This window comes from Hylobates moloch, unplaced genomic scaffold (assembly GCF_009828535.3).
Source record: "Hylobates moloch isolate HMO894 unplaced genomic scaffold, HMol_V3 SCAFFOLD_21, whole genome shotgun sequence".
NCBI lineage: Eukaryota > Metazoa > Chordata > Mammalia > Primates > Hylobatidae > Hylobates > Hylobates moloch.
The window spans coordinates 29,099,223-29,118,676 of record NW_026652296.1 but is presented as its reverse complement, the minus strand read 5'-3'; the positions used below and the strand labels follow the sequence as shown (position 1 = coordinate 29,118,676).

Here is a 19,454-nt window from a genome sequence, read left to right as displayed (position 1 = left end):
GGCTTAGCTTCCTTGCCTCCTTCCAGAGGCGCAGAGTGCAGCCCTCGCCTCTACCCTGCCCTGCCCGGTGCCCTGCCACCGACCCACCTTTGCTGTTCCTGAAACTCGGGTCGTCTTTCCACACTGCGAGGGTGCACTAGACGAGCAGGAGGCGGGACCTAGGAGCGCGGGCCACGCCCCCATGCCGCCCATTGGCTGCTTTTGAACGTTCTGAGCCCGCCCCTCCGGGGGGCCGTGGCGTGTTTATAAAAGACCAGCTGTGGCTCCGCACTCTCATTCCACGTTCTTAACTCCTCGGTTTTCCGTATTTTCTCTGAGTTCCCACCTCCTCCGTTCGCTTTGCCCATTCTGCTTCAGCCAGTCGCCAAGAATCATGAAAGTCGCCAGTGGCAGCACCGCCGCCGCCGCCGCGGGCCCCAGCTGCGCGCTGAAGGCCGGCAAGACAGCGGGCGGCGCAGGCGAGGTGGTGCACTGCCTGTCTGAGCAGAGCGTGGCCATCTCGCGCTGCGCCGGGGGCGCCGGGGCGCGCCTGCCTGCCCTGCTGGACGAGCAGCAGGTGAACGTCCTGCTCTACGACATGAACGGCTGCTACTCACGCCTCAAGGAGCTGGTGCCCACCCTGCCCCAGAACCGCAAGGTGAGCAAGGTGGAGATTCTCCAGCACGTCATCGACTACATCAGGGACTTGCAGTTGGAGCTGAACTCGGAATCCGAAGTCGGGACCCCCGGGGGCCGAGGGCTGCCGGTCCGGGCTCCGCTCAGCACTCTCAACGGCGAGATCAGCGCCCTGACGGCCGAGGTGAGATCCAGATCCGACCACTAGGGTCATTCTTATACGGACGGGGAAACTGAGGCTAGAGAGGGCGTGGGCGCTTGCACCACTTCCGTCCCATCCTTGCGGGTACCCGGCTATGCGGGCGTGCCTAAGGAGCCTGGAAAAGGCGCTCCCCCGTCGTGCCTCCTGGGGAAGGGGGCGTACGCTGCGCTCGGAGCGGCGTCGCCTCCAACCCGCCGGTCTCACCTCTTCTCTCGTTTTCACAGGCGGCATGCGTTCCTGCGGACGATCGCATCTTGTGTCGCTGAAGCGCCTCCCCCAGGGACCGGCGGACCCCAGCCATCCAGGGGGCAAGAGGAATTAAGTGCTCTGTGGGTCTCCCCAACGCGCCTTGCCGGATCTGGGGGCGAAGAAGACCGATCGGCGGCCACTGCTCCCATACTACATCCAGCCTAGGGCTGAGGGACTGGCGAGGAGAGGGCGACCCTCTTTGCACACCTACTAGTCACCAGAGACTTTAGGGGGTGGGATTCCACTCGTGTGTTTCTATTTTTTGAAAAGCAGACATTTTAAAAAATGGTCACGTTTGGTGCTTCTCAGATTTCTGAGGAAATTGTTTTGTATTGTATATTACAATGATCACCGACTGAGAATATTGTTTTACAATAGTTCTGTGGGGCTGTTTTTTTGTTATTAAACAAATAATTTAGATGGTGGTAAAGTTGTAGTGACTTCTTGGATTGAGGGGAGGGGCCTGCGCTGGGAGTTGACCCCTGACCCTCTTCACAGCTGGTTCTGGGAGGAGAATTGGAGGGCTACATCTGGACTGTTGCTCTTACCGGCCTGAATGAGTGTTTCCGGTGTCTTTAAAGTCTATTCTTCCCCCCACCATCCCTGGCCATTTCCCTGCTCCCCCAGTGTTATAAAACTAAATACTCTAGACCTCTGGGGTTTCTCAAAGTGATCATTGGGCCATCTGGATCACCTGGGGAGGTTGTTAAAATGCAGATGAACCTGCCAGGGCCCCCTCTGTGTTGGAGTATTGAGCAAGCCATTTAAGTTGGAGAACTTGGTCGCTGGACCACCCACTTCCTTGCCAAGATGTGGATAAAGTGAGACCCAGTGGAAAGGGACTTGCTTAGGGCCAGAGCTTGTGAGAGGCAGTGATTCTATCACCCCATTCCCCAGTAGGAGGTGCCTCCCCCAACAGCCTACCTCTGGGTTCCAGCAGGCAGCCCTGGGGCCCCTGGATCATCCAAGTGGGTGAGCAAGTTGGCAGGATCAGGCTGGGCACAGCTGCCGGGACACCTGCTGTGGGTCCAGACTCAGCCTCCTCACCCTGGTCTGGCTCTGTCGGCAGCTCAAACAAATCTTCCCCCCAACCCCAGGGCTTCTGCGTAGGATCTGAGGAGTGGATGAGTCTCATTCCCCAGCTCCTGAGCAGGAAAAATATGTCATTGGCAAGGGTCTATCTTCCTGGACATGTATGTGGATTTCTACTCAGGGGAGCATGTATGAGTGTCTACGCCTGTGTCTAACAGGAGTAAGCTGGTCTTCCCCCCTACTCCCACAGTGGGGATGGGCCAACTGTTCACATATAGGCCTGGGGGGTGTAAGTAGGGGTATGCTCGGGGCTGTGTGCAGAAGGGCAAATGAGAGCACGTGTTCTGCAGATAAGTGTGGAACCTCCAGCTGTTTGGGCTTGTGTGTTCTGCCTAAATGCATTGTGGGCATCTCTGCATGGGTCTGGGATGATGGATGGGTTTGAGCGTCTGGGGGCCACAGAACCACACTGGGTTTCTGTGTGTATAATTGTTCTATAGATTGGTTGGCATTCCTGGGCCTCTGCGGGTCTGGAGTGAAGGTGGGGACAGTTGTGTCTGGGCAAACCCTTCCTCAAAAGTTCACGTGGCAACTCCCTGGGCTATCGTTAGGTCCTGGGGGCACCAACCCTCAAGGATTGCTGCCAGGTAAACCCCCATGTATTACATATGGAGAAACTGAGTCCCAGGAATGGCAAGTAACTTGTCCCAGACAGGTAAGGGCTATTAATACATTTTGTCAATAAACAATAGAATAGAATCAATAGCCCCTAGCACCAGAAGCCTGGCTCTGCTCGACTCAACCCTTTACAAAAAGGATTTCATGGATCCCTGTGGGGCTAAATGCAAGATTGTGATCCCAGTTTTACAGCAGAAGGAACAAGCTGAGAGAGGGGATGAACAAAAAATCAAATGAAAGATTATAATTTGAGCACTAACATTAAGCCAGGTACACCCCCTCCACAAGCAGTTTATGGATTTTGTCAAAGAACACAGTACTTGCAGGCGAATTATGTTCTTTGCTCCCCCATCCCCACCGGCTGCTGTATTACAGTACCAACCTCACGGAATGTAGTACAGAATAAATGCAATAAAGTAAGTGTGTAAAACGTTTAGCACAGTGCTTGGCACAGAATGTTTCATAGTTATAAATTATCATTATTAATTGTCGCCTGTGAGTCCTTGGAGTGTCCTCGGAGGAACACGTGTGCACTCCCTCCCACGTGTGGGCCCCCGCCTGCAAGCCCACCCACGGGGACGTGAGCGGGTTCCCCCTCGCGTATTCCGACACGCAGGGCCTTCTTCCGGAGGGGAAGGGGCTGCGGCGGGGGCCTGGGCCACCTCCCCCGCCATTCAGGCACACTCTGGATTCCACGTTTCCCTCTTTTCCCCTTTGGCCCAGGCCCAGCCCATCTGGAGGCCGGCTCGGTGGCGGCCTGGGAGCGTTTCCATCAGCTGGGCCCGAGGAATGCAGAGCTATTTAACCTGAGCATCCCCAGGTGTACGGAGGCGCCTGGCTGTCTGGGGCCCGCAGTCTTTGGCACCGCCGCGCTAGACAAACAGCGCGCCGCCCCCGCCCTGCCCCTCCGCCCGCAGCTGCAGCCGGGCCTGGGAACCGGCGGGCGCCGGCGGCTTGCATAAGAGGCTCCGGGCCTCGCAGAGGGAGGGAGGGGGACAGAGGCCACCGGTGTGTGTGCATGTAACACACAAAACCCTGCTCCTTTGGAAATCATTAACTCTTTAACCCCTCCTGGACAGGACGCAGCCAGGAGCTGGGGTGGAAGATGCCAAGAAACCCCAGGACCAAGTTTCTTGGGCACTGGACTCTGCCTTTCCGGGGCTGTACTGTTAATTTTATTTAAGAAATACAGAGAGCTTATTATGTGCTAGGCACCATGCTAAACTCTTTACAATATCAATTCATTTAGTCGTCAGAACTTTAACGAGGCCAGTGCTATCATCATATGCTCATTTTAATAAGAGCAACCATCACCACCACAAGAGTAATAGGCTAACATTTTAGTAGGGAGGCAGGTAGAACACAAGCCCAGAATCCACCCTGATGCTCATCACTTCACCTGTCAGAGCCTCTTTTCTTTTTTGGAAAATGGGCTTCAGAACCTGGGCCTCAAGGATTAATTGAACCAATGCACCTAAAAAGCATAGCACAGGCTCATAGTAGATACTTAGTGCATGTTGCAATGGAGTGTTTTGAGCGGACTGTCTCAACAGCCCTACCAGGTGTGGGCCTACTGCTATATTCACTTTTTTGGTTTTTTTGAGACAGAGTCTCCCTCTATTGCCCAGGCTGGGGTGCAGTGGCACCATCTTGGCTCACTGCAACCTCCACCTCCCAGGTTCAAGTGATCCTCCTGCCTCAGCCTCCTGAGTAGCTGGGATTACAGGCACGTGCCACCATGCCCAGCTAATTTTTGTATTTTTTTTGTAGAAAAGAGTTTTCACCATGTTGGCCAGGCTAGTCTCGAACTCTTGACCTCAAGAGATCTGCCCGCCTCAGCTTCCCTAAGAGCTGGGATTACAGATGTAAGCCACTGTGCCCGGCCTATGTTCACTTTTCAGATGAGAAAACAGAGGCATCAAAGAGGTGAGGTGACCCACCCAAGGCCACATTGCACATTACCTTAGAGGACTTTCCAGAAATCAGACTTGTCTAAATCAGGCTTATGAGGGGCCTCATGTTCCCACAGTATGTCCAGTTTATAAAGCCTTTCATCTTATTTCCAACTGAAATCATACCTTGTCATTATATTTATTTGTTTTAAAAGCATAACTCAGATAAATGCAAGAAATAGACACATATCACAATTTTTGCAACCCACACTGGGGAATGTCTTTTTTTTTTAGACAATTTTCCTCATCACCCAGGCTGGAGTGCAATGGGGCGATCTCGACTCACCGCAACCTCTGCTTCCCAGTTTCAAGCAATTCTTCTGCCTCAGCTTCCCAAGAAGCTGGGATTACAGGCATGTGTCAACACACCCAGCTAATTTTTGTATTTTTAGTAGAGACAGGATTTCACCATGTTTGCCAGGCTGCTCTTGAACTCCTGACCTCAGGTGATCTACCCTCCTCAGCCTCCCAAAGTGCTGGGATTATAGGCATGAGCCACCGTGCCTGGCTTTTTTTTTTTTTTTTTTTTTTTTTTTTTTTTTTTTTTTTTTTAGATGGAGTCTCGCTCTGTCGCCCAGGCTGGAGTGCAGTGATGTGATCTTGGCTCACTGCAACCTCCGCCTCCCTGGTTCAAGCAATTCTCATGCCTCAGCCTCCTGAGTAGCTGGGATTACAGACACGCACCACCACATCTGGCTAATTTTTGTATATTTAGTAGAGACGGGGGTTTCACCATGTTGCCCAGGCCGGTCTTGAACTCCTGACCTCAGGTGATCAGCCCGCCTCGACCTCCCAAAGTGCTGGGATTACAGGCGTCAGCCACCATACCTGACCCATGCCAGTCGACTCTTATTGAGCACCAGGAACTGCCAGCTAGAGAGAGCTCCCTGCTGCCCGGTGTCACACACAGCAGGGCTTCCTGGTGGCAGGCAGGTCTCACATCCCAGCATGGCTGCCGGAAAGAAAGGAGGTGAGTCACAGGGCCAGGCCAGGAGCTGGGCGAGGTTGGGGCCAGGGTCCAGGCAGGCGCCACTTTCCAGGAAAGGGAAGGGAAGAGGAAACCAGAAGGCCAGGAGGAGCACAGGGAGGGGCGAGGGTGCCCTTATCTCCCTGGACCTGCCCTGGCTGGTGCTGCTTCCTGCTGCAACTCTTGCAAAACCTCCTTCCCAACGCTGTCCTCAAGCAGGGTGCCCCAGGCCAGTACAGGGTTGCATCAAGGCCTTGTGCAAGGGGGGTTAAGGGGAGGACAGTGGCTGGAAGCAAAGGCAGGGCAAAAGGCAAGGCAAATGCGGGTTCTAGGCCCAGTGCCACTTCTGGTTGGGCACCTGCTTCACCTCCTGGGCTCTCAGGATCCCCAGCATTTTTTTTTTTTGAGACGGAGTCTCACTCTGTTGCCAACCTCTGCCTCCTGGGTTCAAGCAATTCTCCTGCCTCAGCCTCTCGAGTAGCTGAGTCTACAGGCATGCCCCACGACGTCCATCAATTTTTGTATTTTTAGTAGAGACAGGGTTTCTACATGTTGGCCAGGCTGGTCTCGAACTACTGACCTCAGGTAATCCACCTGCCTTGGCCTCCCAAATTGTTGGGATTACAGGTGTGAGCCACTGCACCCTGCCATCCCCGGTATTTTTTTTTTTTTTTTTTTTTGAGACAGAGTCTGCCTCTGTTGCTAGGCTGGAGGGCACTGGCACGATCTCAGCTCACTGCAACCTCTGTCTCCCAGGTTCAAGCGATTCTCCTGCCTCAGCCTCCCAAGTAGCCGGGATTATAGGCGCGCGCCACCATGCCCAGCTAATTTTTGTGTTTTTAGTAGAGACGGGGTTTCACCATGTTGGCCAGGATGGTCTCGACCTTCTGACCTCGTGGTCTGCCCACCTCGGCCTCCCAAAGTGCTAGGATTACAGGTGTGAGCCACCATGCCCAGACTCATTCCCAGCTTTTAAATGGGTATTATACTCACTGTTTTGAGGTTTCAGTGATATCATCCCAAACCTTTGCACTCCTCAAGCCTCAGGCTAGGCCATTGTACTTCTACCTGTAAAACTAGCCCCAACTTGGTTCTTGCAACAAATAGTTTATAAAGCTTCTACAGTATACTAGGAATGGGGCCTCAGGAGTTAACAATTCAGATACAAATTCTTGCAGTCTTAGAACTTACATTCTTAGTGGGAGACACGCAGTAGATAAATATGCAGATGTGTAATCAGAGGTGCATTTACCTGGAAATTACTGAAGCTTAAACTTCAAGCCTCCTCACATGGAAAGAGTATCAGCCATGTGTTAACATGATTTCTGTGTGTTTTGCAAGATTTGCAAAATGTTGTATTCTTTTCCTTAGAGGCTGCACAAACCTAGATCCTCTCCTTTATATATAAAGGAGACAGAGCAGGGCCCAAGCTTGAAGGCACAGCTGCAGAAGACAAAGACTTGTGTCTGTGGGTGCTGTTTGTTGCTTGGGTTTGTTTTGTTATTTTATTAATTTATTTTTATTTATTTATATATTTTTTGAGACAGTTTCCTTCTTATCGCCCAGGCTGGAGTGCAATGGTGCCATCTCAACTCACTGCAACCCCCGCCTCCTGGGTTCAAGTGATTCTCCTGCCTCAGCCTCCCAAGTAGCTGGGGTTACAGGTGCCTGCCACCACGCCCAGGTTTTTTTTTTTTTTTTTTTTTTTAAATTTTTGAGACAAAGTCTCGTCTGTCACCAGGCTGGAGTGCAGTGGCGCAATCTCGACTCACTGCAACCTCTGCCTCCTGGGTTCAAGCGATTCTCCTGCCTCAGCCTCCCGAGTAGCTGGGACTATGGCGTGCACGACCACGTCCAGCTAATTTTTTGTATTTTTAGTAGAGACGGGGTTTCATCATGTTGGCCAGATGGTTTCCAACTCCTGACCTCAGGTGATCCACCCGCCTCGGCGTCCCAAAGTGCTGAGATTACATGCGTGAACCACCGCGCCCGGCCTGTTGTTGTAATAGAGACGGGGTCTTGCATGGTTGCCCAGGCTGGCCTCAAAATCCTGGGCTCAAGCAATCCTCCCACCTCGGCCTCCCAAATCACTGGGATTAAAGGCGTGAGCCACCCTGTCCGGCCCTGTTTTTGGGTTTGAGACCCTAAAATCTCTGGGCGGCAGAGAAGAGCTGGCAGGCGGGCCAGCCCTTTCCAGAGCAGCTGGTCTCATTCATGCAGCTGCAAACGCAGGCGCTGTGCCCGCTCCCGTCTTCCTCTGGCCACCAGCGCCCCCTCCCGGGCAGAGCCCGGGCTGTGCCACCGTGGGCGAGAAAGGCGGCCTGGTTGCTGCGAGAGGCGGAGGCTGATGCCTTGGTGGCCTCTAGTGGACACCTTGGGAACTGCAGCCAGAGCTGCAAGCGTATTAGGAGAGTGAAGAGTTCTGCGCACATGTAAACCCTCAGTCCCTTCTCTCAGGCCCCCCTTGGCTTCCGTTTCCCCCATTCTCTCATCCTCTTTCCTCTTCCTTGCTTGTGACAACCCCCTGTGAGCCTCATTCCCTCCCTTTTAAAGGAGGAGATCTTGAGCTAATCTTGGAAATTTCTTTTTTCTTTTTCTTTTCTTTCTTTCTTCTTCTTTTTTTTTTTATGAGACGGAGTCTCTCTCTGTCGCCCAGGCTGGAGTGCAGTGGCGCAATCTCGGCTCATTGCAAACTCTGTCTCCTGGGTTCAAGCGATTGTCCTGCCTCAGCCTCCCGAGTAGCTGGGACTACAGGCATGGGCCACCACGCCCGGCTAATTTTGTATTTTTGGTAGAGACGGGGTTCTCCATGTTGGTCAGGCTGGTCTCGAACTCCTGACCTCAGGTGATACGCCCGCCTCAGCCTCTCAAAGTGCTGGGATTACAGGCTTGAGCCATGGCGCTCAGGCTAGTTTTGTTTTTTGTTTTTGTTTTTGTTTTGAGGCAGAGTTTCACTCTTTCGCCCAGGCTGGAGTGCAGTGGCACAATCTGGGCTCGCCACCAAGCCTGGCTCATTTTTTGTATTTTTAGTAGAGATGGGATTTCACCATGTTGACCAGGCTGGTCTTGAACTCCTGACCTCAGGTGATCCGCCCACCTCGGCCTCCCAGAATGCTAGGATTACAGGTGTGAGCCATCACGCCTGGCCTAATCTTGGAAATTTCTTTTTTTCAATTGTGAAATGTATCATACCTACAATAGAGCAGATATCATACGTCTGCAGTTTAAAGATAATAATAAAACCGGCCAGGTGCGGTGGCTCACGCCTTTAATCCCAGCACTTTGGGAGGCCGAGATCGCGCCACTGCACTCCAGCTTGGGCAGCAAAGACTCCGTCTCAAAAAAAAAAAAAAAAAATATATATATATATATATCTGTATATATATAACTATAAAATACACACTTAAGTACCAGCCTCTTTGCTTAAAATAGAATATTAGTTCATTTGAAGCCTGTGTTTGCCCTTCGGGATAAAATCCCCATAAGATTTTACCTCTTATCCAGAACTTTGTGTTAATCAATTGCTTGTTCTTTTATTTTTTTTCACATATGTACAAGTATGCATCCTTAAACAATCCATTACTTAACATTACCTGGTTTTGCCTTTTATATAAATAAAATCACACTATATGCAATTTTTTGCAACCTGATTTTCTCATGCAACATGAATTACATGAGAGTCATCCATGTTGATTTCTTGCCTTCATTCATTCATTTCCACCACTTTGTAGTATTCTTTTTTTTTTTTTTTTGAGATGGAGTTTTGCTTGTGTTGCCCAACCTGGAGTGCAATGGCACGATCTCAGCTTACCGAAACCTCTGCCTCCTGGGTTCAAGCCATTCTCCTGCCTCAGCCTCCCGAGTAGCTGGGATTACAGGCATGCGCTACCACGCCCAGCTAATTTTGTATTTTTAGTAGATATGGGGTTTCTCCGTTTTGGTCAGGCTGGTCTCGAACTCCCGACCTCAGCTGATCCGCCCACCTCGGCCTCCCAATATGCAGGGATTGCAGGCTTGAGCTACCGCGCCCAGCCCACTTTGTAGTATTCTATTATGTGATTTATTGCCCCAGTCTCCTGTGATGGACCTTTGGATTGTTTCATGGGTTTTGCTGTTATCAGCAGTGCTGCTCTGAATGCCCTCAGTGAATATGTGTTAAAAGGAGTAGGATGGCTGCATCCTAGGTGATGCACAATTTAAACATTACTAGGTTGGACTGGAGTCTATTTTGATTAAACAGAATAATCAGAACTGGAAGGTCCCTTACATACAGCTTAACCCAGCGCACTCATTGTAGAGATAGGAAAAGGAAAGCCCAGAGAAGTTCAGTGACTTGCCCAGAATCCCTCAGACCTGGCCTCTTGGGCTAAGGTCATAGCCTTGGAAGTGATTCTGGGAGTGAGGCATGAGAATATATTTCATTCCCATTTTGAAGATTAACAAGACTATATTTTACCCTTAAAATTGTCTTCTAGGCTGGTTTTAGAATCTGGGCAGCCGGGCGCGGTGGGCTCACACCTGTCATCTCAGCACTTTGAGAGGCCAAGGTGGGTGGATCATGAGGTCAGGAGTTCGAGACCAGCCTGACCAACATGGTGACACCCTGTCTCTACTAAAAACACAAAAATTAGCCAGGCATGGTGGTGCACGCCTGTAATCCCAACTACTCAGGAGGCTGAGGCAGGAGAATTGCTTGAACCCAGGAGTCAGAAGTTGTAGTGAGCCGAGATCTGGCCACTGCACTCCAGCCTGGGCAACAGAGCAAGGCTCCGTCTCAAAAAAATAAAAATAAAAATAAAAAATCTGGGCAAACTAGAAACACAGGATGCTCTTTGAAAACCATCCCGCCGGGCGTGGTGGCTCACTCCTGTAATCCCAGCACTTTGGGAGGCCGAGGTGGGTGGATTATGAGGTCAGGAGATTGAGATCATCCTGGCTGACATTGCGAAACCCCATCTCTACTAAAAATACAAAAAATTAGCCAGGCGTGGTGGCACGCACCTGTAGTCCCAGCTACTTGAGAGGCTGAGGCAGGATAATTGCTTGAACCCGGGAGGCAGAGGTTGCAGTAAGCTGAGATTGTGCCACTGCACTCCAGCCAGGGTGACAGAGCAAGACTCCATCTCAAAAAAAAAAAAAAGAAAACCATCCCAAGACAAATACACATTAACACTCACTGCATCTCCAAGTCCTGCCAACTCTAACTCTTTTTTTTCCACCCCCCCAAAGACAAAGTCTCACTCTGTGGCCCAGGCTGGAGTGCAGTGGTGCAGTCTTGATTCACTGCAACCTCTGTCTCCCCTGCTCAAGTGATCCTCCCACCTTAGCCTCCCAAGTAGCTGAGACTACAGGTGTGCACCACCACATCCGGCTAATTTTTGTATTTTTTGTTTCATCATGCTACCCAGGCTGGTCTCAAACTCCTGGGCTCAATTGACCCACCGGCCTCAGCCTCCCAAAATGCTGGGATTACAGACGTCAGCCAGTGCGCCTGGTCTTACCGCCTTTTTTTTTTTTTTTTTTCAAAACGGAGTCTTGCTCTGTCGCCCAGGCTGGAGTGCAGTGGCAGGATCTCAGCTCACTGCAACCTCTGCCTCCCAGGTTCAGACAATTCTACTGCTTCAGCCTCCTGAGTAGCTGGGATTACAGGCATGTGCCACCACACTCAGCTAATTTTTGTATTTTTAGTGGAGATGGGGTTACACCATGTTGCCCAGGCTGGTCTTGAACTCCTTGACCTCAGGTGATCTACCTGCCTCGGCCTCCCAAAGTGTTGGGATTACAGGCATAAGCCACCATGCCCGGCCTTAGCTCTTAAATATATCCCCAATTTACGCATTTCTGCCCTTCCCCTTGGCCATTACCCTGGTGCCCATCATCTCACTGGGATACTGCAATAGCCTCCTCAGTCACCCTGCTTCCATTTCCCCCTCATTCTCCACATGACAGCCAGAGGGATCCTTCTAAAAAATACAGGGATCATGTCACTTGCTCGCTTAAATGCTCCCTGTGGCGTTCGTTACTTTTGGAATAAAATCCTAATTCGTTAACCATAGCCTACAAGGCACAGTAAGGCCTGGTTCCTGCCTACATCCACCCACTTCCCCTAACTCTCCCCTTGCCACTCCCCTCGCCACTCCCCTCCAGTCACTTTGGTTTCCTTTCAGTTGCTCTTTCGTAACTGGGGAGACTTTGCCTGTGCCTCAAATTCTACATCCTGCATATCTTCATGTCCTTCAGCTTTCAGCCCAAAGGTTAGCTTAGAGGGTCTTCCCCCACCATCCCATCTCCTTCTTTTTTTTTTTTTTGAGACAGGGTCTCACTCTGTAGGCTGGAGTACTATGGTGCGATCATGACTCATTTCAGCCTTGAACTTGGACTGAAGTGATCCTCTCGCCTCAGCCTCCCATGTTGCTGGGACCACAGGTGTGTGCCATCACGCCTGGCTAATTTTTTTTTTTTTTTCATTTTTGTAGAGACGGGGTCACACTTTGTTGTCCGGGCTGCTCTCAAATTCCTGGGCTCAAGCAATCCTTCCAAGTAGGGCCTCTCAGAGTGCTCAAGGGATCCTCCCACCTCAGCCTCCCAAGTAGCTGGGACTACAGGTGCACGCCACCATGCCCAGCTAATTTTTGTATTTTTTGTTTCACCATGTTGCCCAGGCTGGTCTCAAACTCCTGGGCTCAATTGATCCACCTGGTTCGGCCTCCCAAAGTGCTGGGATTACAGCATCATTTTGCTGTAATCTATTGGTTCAAGCAGTCACAGAAGCCCTCTCAGGTTCATGGGGAGGAGACATACACCCCCCTTTTGACAGGAAGAATGTCAAACATTTGAGGCCATTAAGAAATAAAATGACCAGGTGCAGTGGCTCACATCTGTAATCCCAGCACTTTGGGAAGCCGAGGCAGGCGGATCACCTGAGGTCGGGAGTTTTGAGACCAGCCTGACCACCAAGGAGAAGCCTCGTCTCTACTAAAAAAAATACAAAAAAATTAGCCAGACATGGTGGCACGTGCCTGTACCAGCTACCTGTAATCCCAGCTACTCTGGAGGCTGAGGCAGGAGAATTGCTTGAACCCGGGAGGAGGAGGTTTTGGTGAGCCAAGATGGCACCATTGCACTCCAGCCTGGGCAACAAGAGCAAAACTTTGTCTCAAAAAAAAAAAAAAAAAAGAAAGAAAATAAAATAAACTGAGCCAGGGGTGCCAGTGTGCATCTGTAGTCCCAGCTACTTTGTTTGTTTGTTTTTTTATAGATATATAAACTATTAATTAACAGACAAGGCCTACAGACTTATTTCTTTTTGGACACACCCACAGTGCGGCCACGGCAGCCAGTGGTCTTGGTGTGCTGGCCTCGGACACGAAGGCCCCAGAAGTGACGCAGCCCTCTATGGGCCCGAATCTTCTTCAGTCGCTCCAGGTCTTCACGGAGCTTGTTGTCCAGACCATTGGCTAGGACCTGGCTATATTTTCCATCCTTTACATCCTTCTGTCTGTTCAAGAACCAGTCTGGGATCTTGTACTGGCGTGGATTCTGCATAATGGTGATCACACGTTCCACCTCATCCTCAGTGAGTTCTCCCGCCCTCTTGGTGAGGTCAATGTCTGCTTTCCTCAAGACCACATGAGCATATCTTCGGCCCACACCCTTAATGGCAGTGATGGCAAAGGCTATTTCCCGCCGCCCATCAATGTTGGTGTTGAGTACTCGCAAAATATGCTGGAACTTTTCAGGGATCACTAGAGACATGGCGGCAGCACAAGTGGTGGCGTGTAGGCCTCCTGTGGAAGAGACCTGTAGTCCCAGCTACTTTGGAGGCTGAGGGGAGAGGATCACTTGAGCCTAGGAGTGGGTAACATAATGAGACCCTGTCTCTAATTATAAAAACAAACAAACAAACAAACAAACAAAAGCCGTCATGAGGATAATAAGCTATTCTAAGTGCAGTATGTTCAGAGAGGTTCAGTTCCTTGCCCGGAGGACGATTACAGATGTGAATGGTGATAAAGAAGGAAACAACAACAAAAAACAGGTTAAAAGGAGATAGGGGCCGGGTGTGCGGGCAATAGCAGCACTTTGGGAGGCTGAGGTTGGCGGATCACCTGAGGTCAGGAGTTGGAGACCAGCCTGGCCAACATGGTGAAACCCCATCTCTACTAAAAATACAAAAAAACTTAGCTGGCTGGGCGCGTGGCTCACACCTGTAAAAATACAAAAAACTTAGCCGGGAATGGTGGCAGACATCTGTAATCCCAGCTACTCAGGAGGCTGAGGCAGGAGAATCGCTTGAACCCGGGAAGGGGAGGTTGCAGTGAGCCAAGATCGTGCCACTGCACTCCAGCCTGGGTGACAAGAGCAAAACTCTGTCTCAAAAAAAAAAAAAAAAGTTAGCCAGGCATGGTGGTGCATGCCTGTAATCCCAGCTAATTAGGAGGCTGAGGTAGGAGAATTGCTTGGACCTGGGAAGGTGGAGGTTGCAGTGAACCGAGATCATGCCACTGCACTCCATCTTGGGCTACAGAGTGAGACTCTGACTCAAAAAAAAAACAAAAATAGGCTGGGCTCAGTGGCTCACGCCTGTAATCCCAGCACTTTGGGAGGCCGAGGCAGGCGGATCACGAGGTCAGGAGATCAAGACCATCCTGGCTAACACGGTGAAACCCCGTCTCTACTAACAATACAAACAAACAAACAAACAAATAAAAACAAAAACAGGGAACAGGAATTATTCAACTATGCTCCACCTTAATCCCTGACCCACAGAATCTGTGAGATATAGTAAAATGGTTGTTGTTTTAAGCCACTAAGTTTTGGAGTAATTTGTTATCGAGCATTTGTTATGGTAATTTGTTGTAGCCAGAACCATCATGTTTATTTGATTGCTTACCATGTTTTCTGTCTCTGGAATGGGTGCTCCGTGAACTGCTTTGTTCTCTGCCATGTGCTCACTGTCCAGCCCAGAGCTTGGCACATAGTTGGTGCTTAATAAATGTTTGCTGAATAAATGAGAGAGTGGATGAATAGATGTATGGCCACCACACTCGGGTTCAACTCCGTTCATCCAGCTGGGTAGAGTTTCTGGGATAATCTTGCATATGCCTTGGCATTGGGAAGAGGGACACTCGGGCACCTGCCATCCTCTGGCAGCCCGTCCCCAGCCCTGGAAGGGGGTATTGAGAGTGGCTTTGGTCACCAAAACCTATTGTTGCGTGAGGGCTCAGTTAGTGCCTATCTGCCATGACCTCTCTTTTCTGTTTCAACTTCCAGACTTTGCACAAATGACTTCCAGTGATGTCTTCCAAGCCTCGTTTTTCTGAATTCACCTCCTCCAGAAAGCTAGTCTAGTTTGGAAACTCTCTCAGGCTCCCTTCCTGACTTCCAGAGTCAACCCTCCTCCCTCTTGTTGACTACAGACAATTGCAGGGATTGCTTTAGGATCATTCCCACCCAGAGCCCCCAGGTGCCCCACACGGCCACCTCTCACCCTGCACAATTCAGTCTCCTAGCAATGACATTCCCAAACCAAAATACCTGCTATGTGTCAAATCCTGTGCTGGGTGTTTTGCTGCCAGTATCTCAGTTCAACACACCTCCACAACTCAGTGAGGTCAGATCCATGATTGTTCCATTTTATGAATGAGAAAGGTGAGGCTCCAAGAGGAAAAACTAGTTCCAGGAACCTGGCTGGCAAGTGCTCTGCTCGGATCCAGTTCATCATCATCATCATCATCATCATGACTATAACTTACTAAGCACTGACAGTGAAGATAATGATCTACCAAAGGATGCCCAATTCCAGGGGTAAACTTCAAGCAGAAAAAGGATATTTTCCTAATTTCAAAGTATATCCCTAAGTATATTTAATAACTACACAGAGTAAAATAATAATTTTTTTTTTGAGATGGAGTCTCGCTTTATCACCCAGGATGGAGTGCAGTGGCGCAATCTCGGCTCACCACAACCTCCACCTCCCAGGTTCAAGCGATTCTCCTGCTTCAGCCTCCCCAGTAGCTGGGATTACAGGTGCACACCACCACGCCTGGCTAATTTTTTATTTTTAGTAGAGATGGGGTTTCACCATTTTGGCCAGGCTGGTCTTGAACTCCTGACCTCGTGATCCATCCGCCTCGGCCTCCCAAAGTACTAGGATTACAGGCCTGAGCCATTGCACCTAGCCTAAAATAATAATTTTACAGTGGAGAAGTCCAGTAGATATTGCCCTAGATAACTGATCAAGGTTAACATTGGTGGTCATACATGTCAACATCAGGTGCCTCTGCAAGGATGCACTGAGAAAGGCATGACACCACTTCTGTGACATTTTCCCCATAATTCATGACTTTAATTTGATCACAAGAAAATCTCAGACAAATCCAACTTGAAAGACATTCTACCAGGCAGCTGAATAGGACTCTTCAAAAGTGTCAAGGTCACAAAAAAGAAGGAAAGACCAAGGAACTGTCACAGATTGAAAAAGACTGCTGGTGCCAGGTGTGGTGGCTCACACCTGTAATCCCAGCACTTTGAGAGCCTGAGCGGGAGGATTGCTTGAGCTCAGGAGTTTGAGACCAGTCTGGGCAACATGGTGAAACCCTGTCTCTACAAAAAAACACAAGAAATTAGCAGGGTGTGGTGGGCTCACTCCTGTAGACCGGGCTACTCAGAAGGCTGAGGTGGGAGGATCGCTGGAGCCTGGGGGGCGGAGGTTGCAATGAGCTGAGATCATGCCACTGCACTGCTGCCTGGGCCATAGAGTGAGACTCTGCCTGAAAAGAAAAAACAAGAAAAGAAAAACCTGGTTTAGACCGGGAGCGGTGGCTCACGCCTGTGATCCCAGCACTTTGGGAGGCCAAGGCGGGCAGACCGCGAGGTCAGGAGATCGAGACCATCCTGGCTAACACGGTGAAACCCTGTCTCTACTAAAAAAAAAAAAAAAAAAATTAGCCGGACGTGGTGGCAGGCGCCTGTAGTCCCAGCTACTTGGGCAGCTGAGGCAGGAGAATGGCATGAACCCGGGAGGTGGAGCTTGCAGTGAGCCAAGATTGCGCCACTGCACTCCATCCTGGGCAACAATGCGAGGCTCTGTCTAAAAGAAACAAAAGAAAGAAAGAAAAAGATCCTGATTTGGATCCCAGAACAGAAAAAGGACATAAGTAGGAAAACAGATGAAATCTGAAAAACTTCTGTACTTTAGTTCATAGTAATGTACCAAGGTTAATTTCTTAGTTTTGATAAATGTTCTATCACTGTTTGAGATGTTGACAGAAGGGGAAGCCAGGGGAAGGGTATACAGGAACTCCCTGTACTATTTTTACATCTACTGTAAGACTAAAATTATCTCAAAAGGAAAAAAGACATTAAAATAAAAGAGAAAGGCTGGGTGTGGTGGCTCATGCCTGTAATCTCAGCACTTTTCGAGGCCAAAGCATGAGGATTGCTTGATCCCAGGAGTTCAAGACCAGCCTGGGCAACATAGTGAGGTCTTGTCTCAAAAAAAAGTAAAAAAATTAGCCGAGCATGCTGACATGAGCCTGTACTCTCAGGTACTTGGGAGGCTAAAGTGGGAGGATCGTTTGAGCCCAGGAGGTTGAGGCTACAGTGAACCATGATTGCACAACACTGCACTCCAGCTGAGACCCTGTTCCCCACCCCCCAAAAAAAAGAGAGAGAGAGAGAGAATGAAGGCTAAAGTGGAATAAGTCTACCATAGCCCTCTCTCCCACTGATTACAACAAAAAACTCCGGACAGGCTGGGCACAGTGGCTCAAGCCTGTAATCCCAGCACTTTGGGAGGCCAAGGCAGGTGGATCACTAGAGGTCAGGAGTTCGAGACCAGCCTGGCCAACATGGCGAAACCCTGTCTCTACTAAAAATACAAAAATCAGCTGGGCATGGTGGCGGGCACCTGTAATCCCAGCTACTTGAGAGGCTGAAGCAGAAGAATCACTTGAACCCAGGAGGCAGAGGTTGCAGTGAGCCAAGTTCGCGCCACTGCGCTCCAGCCTGGGCTGCAGAGCAAGACTCCATCTCAAAAAGAAAAAAGAAAAAAAAAAAAAGAAAAACTCTGGACAAATACAGAAAGCAACTACTTAAGGAGGACCTCTGAAAAGTAAACAATAGAAAATAGATTGGCATAGGAAGTCAACATTTGAAGAACAGCCAGCATGGCAGTGGAAAGTTTCCTGGTGAATTTTCTTTCTGTATTTTCTGGCCTTGACCCAAAGAACTCTGAATCAGGAAACTGTGTTTGACACCAGCAGCAAAAACCTTCAAAAGAAAAGTTTAATATTCTGGCCAGAGAACCAGGAAAACATGCCCCTGTTAGCCAGACAGTGTGAGGAGAATTTTGAGTATTTTGTTGTTGTTGTTTAAATTATTATGAATATTATTATTGAGACAGGGTCTGACTCTGTCACCTAAGCTGGAGTGCAGTGGTGCAGTCACAGCTCACTGCAGCCTCCTCCTGCCTGGTTCAAGCAATCCTCCCACCTCAGCCTCCCAAGTAGCTGAGACTACAAGTGCATGCCACCATGCTTGGCTAAGTTTTTTTGTATTTTTCTTTTTTTGAGATGCAGTCTCGCTCTGTCGCCCAGGCTGGAGTGCAGTGGCATGATCTCGGCTCGTTGCAAGCTCCGCCTCCCGGATTCATGCCATTCTCCTGCCTCAGCCTCCCAAATAGCTGGGGCTACAGGTGCCCGCCACCATGCCAGCTAATTTTTCTGTATTTTTAGTAGAGACGGGGTTTCACCGTGTTAGCCAGGATGGTCTTGAACTCCTGACCTCATGTGATCTGCCTGCCTTGGCCTCCCAAAGTGCTGGGATTACAGGCATGAGCCACCACGCCCGGACTTTTTTTTTTTTTTTTTTTTGTATTTTTCATAGAGACAAGGTTTCATCATGTTGCCCAGGCTGATCTCAAACTCCTGGGCTCAAGCGATCCTCCCACTTCAGCCTCCCAAGGTGCTGAGATGATGGGTGCAAGCCACTGTGCCAGGCCCTTCACAGGCTTTTAACAGGACCCAGAGTCTCACAAGACAATATTTTATTTTATTTATTTATTATGTATTACTTTTTTTGAGACAGAGTTTCACTCTTGTTGCCCAGGTTAGAGTGCAATGGCACGATCTCGACTCATTGCAACCTCCGCCTCCCAGGTTGAAGCCATTCTCCTGCCTCAGCCTCTGGAGTAGCTGAGATTACAGGCTCCCACCACCACGCCCGGCTAATTTTTTGTGTTTTTAGTAGAGATGGGGTTTCACCAGGCTGGCCAGGCTGGTCTCGACTCCTGACCTCAAGTGATCCACCCGCCTTGGCCTCCCAAATTGCTGTGATTACAGGCATGAGCCACCACACCTGGCCATAAGACAGTATTTTATTTTATTTATTTATTTATTTTTATTATTCTCTTTTGAGATGGAGTTTTGCTGTTGTTGCCCAGTCTGGAGTGCAATGGCGCAATCTCGGCTCACCGCAACCTCCACCTCCCAGGTTCGAGGGATTCTCCTGCCTCAGCCTCCTGAGTGGCTGGAATTACAGGCATGCACCACCACACCCGGCTAATTTTGTATTTTTAGTAGAGACGGGGTTTCTCCATGTTGGTCAGGCTGGTCTCAAACTCCCAACCCCAGGTGATCCGCCCTCGACCTTCTGAAGTGCTGGGATTACAGACGTGAGCCACCTCGCCCAGCCACAAGACAATATTTTAAATGTCCAGGATACAACACAAAGTTACTCAACAAGGAAAATCTCACCA

At 49.8% G+C, this 19,454-nt stretch overlaps 2 protein-coding genes across 2 annotated transcripts; one reads left to right on the top strand and one right to left on the bottom strand.

Moving 5' to 3' along the window:
- Positions 1–269: 269 nt before the first annotated feature.
- Positions 270–1,486, top strand: ID1 (inhibitor of DNA binding 1). The gene is made up of 2 exons (XM_032142926.2): positions 270–799; positions 1,042–1,486. The coding sequence occupies exons 1-2, from the start codon at positions 374–376 to the stop codon at positions 1,081–1,083; spliced, it is 468 nt and encodes a 155-aa protein (XP_031998817.1). The 5' UTR covers positions 270–373; the 3' UTR covers positions 1,084–1,486.
- Positions 1,487–12,954: 11,468 nt separating this feature from the next.
- Positions 12,955–13,497, bottom strand: LOC116461313 (small ribosomal subunit protein uS13-like). Its single transcript, XM_032754038.2, has one exon. It carries the CDS (start codon positions 13,448–13,450, stop codon positions 12,992–12,994), a length of 459 nt encoding a protein of 152 aa, XP_032609929.1. The 5' UTR covers positions 13,451–13,497; the 3' UTR covers positions 12,955–12,991.
- Between the last annotated feature and the right edge of the window lie 5,957 nt (positions 13,498–19,454).